This window comes from Sphaeroforma arctica (genome assembly GCF_001186125.1).
Source record: "Sphaeroforma arctica JP610 unplaced genomic scaffold supercont1.387, whole genome shotgun sequence".
Taxonomy (NCBI): domain Eukaryota; class Ichthyosporea; order Ichthyophonida; genus Sphaeroforma; species Sphaeroforma arctica.
The window spans coordinates 32,516-35,358 of NW_014040171.1; the positions used below are offsets into that span (position 1 = coordinate 32,516).

The following is a 2,843-nucleotide window of genomic DNA, read 5'->3' on the forward strand; positions in this document are numbered from 1 at the left end:
TATATATATATATATATACGTAGTATATATATATATATATATACCTACTATATATATATATACGTACATACATAGATACATACACGCGCGTACGCGTACGCACACAAACAGACAGACACACATACACAGACACACATACCATGTATGTATGTATGTATGTATGTATGTGTATGTATGTATGTATGTATATACACACACACACACGCATATATATATATATATATTTGTGTGTGCGTGCGTGCGTGCGTGCGTGTGTGTGATTGTGTGTGGATGTGTGTGTATGTGTGTGTATGTGTAAGTGTATGCATATATATATATATATATATGAGGGTGCGTGCATGAGTGCGAGTGCGTAGTTTGTGAGAGTGTGTGATTGTGTGTGTGTGTGTGTGTGAGAGAGAGAGAGAGAGAGAGAGAGAGTACTCTGTTCCCATACCGTGTCAGCATTGGCGGTACACTCTTCTACCAGAATTGAGATGTCACCGAGGGCACCGGTACCACACTGCGTACACAGTGCGCAACGGCCTTCTTCTGTCAAATAGTACCCCTCTAGACATTTCTTGCACTGAAAGATATGGGATTAGGGGTCAAATTAATGAGCTTGATATGGATATGTACATTTGTACATATATATGTATATGTATATATATACATACACATGCACATATACATACACATTTTATACATATACTTATACATATAATACATATGTATGTTATAAATATATATATGTACAAAATAATCCACGATATACAAATTTAGATATCTACACATATATTAACGTACGAGAATTATATTCGAAGTATATATGAACACATGCACTATAGCAGGACATTTCGTGTTAACACTGCTAACAAACAGTGATTCGCATTTCATATTTTAAACCATTTCTATAGATCTTAAGCCTACCTGAGATCCAAAACTGAAGTCAACGGCATCAAATTCGCACGTAGTGGTGTCCCCGCTCTCGCAGTTCTCGGGCAGGATGCAATCGTCACTGCACTCCGGTCCAGTTTTACCTACGGGACAGGTGCACAATGTATCGTGGGAGTTGGAACAGTCCTCCTGTAGGTAAAACCATAGACTGATTGAGTATGTGCAGTCACCCACTAAGCTTTGGTCTAGTTTTATCAACTGGACAGCTGCACGTTGTATCGTGTGAAAGAGTAGAGTCATATCTATCAATTTATACTCCCACACATCTTTACATTTAAATTCTCATGTACCTATACAGAATCATACGTCCGTATATTGTATACCTACCGAGCTATTGAACTTCCCACAAGTACTGCAGGTAGGACAGCCTTCCCCTGGTCGGAAGTAGGTGCCTTTAGAACACGCACACGGCTGGTCCCATACCGACGCATATGTGCGATTACTGTCACACTGTGCGCCCTCTCCACACAACTCGGACACAACTTCCGCCTGCCAGTCACATGAACAGAAGTTGTTGATGTCCTCGGCTTTACATTGCATACCTAGTGTATGATGTCAGTGGATGTATTAATAGAGTGGATGTGGTGAGGAAATAACGATGTGACTAAATAAAGCGTAGTGTATTGATGTCAGGTAATGTGTTAAAGGTGGATGTTGTGATGAAACAAGGGGGTAACGGGATAAGGCGTTCATACACTCGGAAAGAATGAGGTGAGAATATAAGGGTGTGACGGATCGAGTGACTTTGGAAGTACTGATGGCAGTGCCAGAGTGTCTCTAAAAATATACATTCTCCGTTACGGGTATGTGGTATATTCGGCAAGCAATAATGATGAACGATAGATGTGATCGGATAAGGGCCGACGGTGATGCCCGGGCTGGTACAACGCACACCTTGCTTGCATCTCTGCCTCGCATATAAGGCTTCGAAACAGCTCATACAACACATACGTACACCTAGTAGCCATACAGACACACATACCAGACTGGAAGTAGACCCGTCCACAAGTGCCTTCGTTGTTGGCGATACTGGAAGTGTTGTCCAGATTCAGCACGAACCCTTGCAGAGCCACACCTGCACCTCTACCCGCGCGGTTGCAGGTGACTTGAGATTCGGACATTTTCACCTGTTACCATATAAGACGCACACTCCGGGGTCAGTAAATGCGGATGTCAGCCACCTTGCTCCATACACACATGCTGTCATGCGTATCAACACCCACTTCCGAGTACACAGCACCTCCACTCTCTGACTTATCGTACTACAATACGCACACATACGTACACTTACGATTGCATACATACCACCAATACATACAGTAAATATACCACTTACATTCACAGCTTTGGGTCAAATGACTCTCAGACCTACCTGATACGCACGCACGGCACCGCCGATATCTACCGCCTTGTTCGACACAAGTGTGCTATTACGTATATCAATATCCGCTTCTGAGTACAAAGCACCTCCACTGTCCGCCTCGTTGTGTGTATACGTGTCTCCAATGAAAATTGAGTCGTGTTCAATGTACATAGCCCCGCCCTTGTTGTAGGCGTGGTTGTCCTCGTATACCGAGAATGTGCTGTTGAGACCCGACCCACAGTACACGGCACCCCCAGAGTCCCCGGCAGAGTTGTTGGTGAACATTGAACCTATTGATAAAAATGGTAATAAAGCAAAGTTTGCTAATGTATGTCTTTTGATCTAGGCCTAGGGTTTGAAGTCTGTGTTTAGTGTTTTAGGATTGAATGGTGATATTCTCGTGCGCTGTGCATGTGCTGTTAAGGATGTGACCGGTGTATAAGGCACGCCTCTAGTCACCTGTGAAGATATTAGTGAAACCCGAACCTGTTGTGTGGTGGAGTACACCCTCCTTTTTTTTAAACACACACACACACATATATAT

General features: G+C 43.1%; 1 protein-coding gene across 1 annotated transcript in view; it reads right to left on the bottom strand.

The window, feature by feature from the left end:
- The window catches only part of SARC_05814 (hypothetical protein), a gene marked incomplete at both ends in the record, with an annotated part of 20,399 nt that extends 17,815 nt beyond the window's left edge, over window positions 1-2,584 (bottom strand). The window contains 5 exons of the mRNA XM_014300310.1: window positions 437-565; window positions 910-1,065; window positions 1,264-1,478; window positions 1,919-2,063; window positions 2,309-2,584. Of these exons, the coding sequence (XP_014155785.1) occupies window positions 437-565; window positions 910-1,065; window positions 1,264-1,478; window positions 1,919-2,063; window positions 2,309-2,584 (921 nt within the window). The remainder of the gene's footprint in view (window positions 1-436; window positions 566-909; window positions 1,066-1,263; window positions 1,479-1,918; window positions 2,064-2,308) is intronic.
- Window positions 2,585-2,843: the final 259 nt, after the last annotated feature.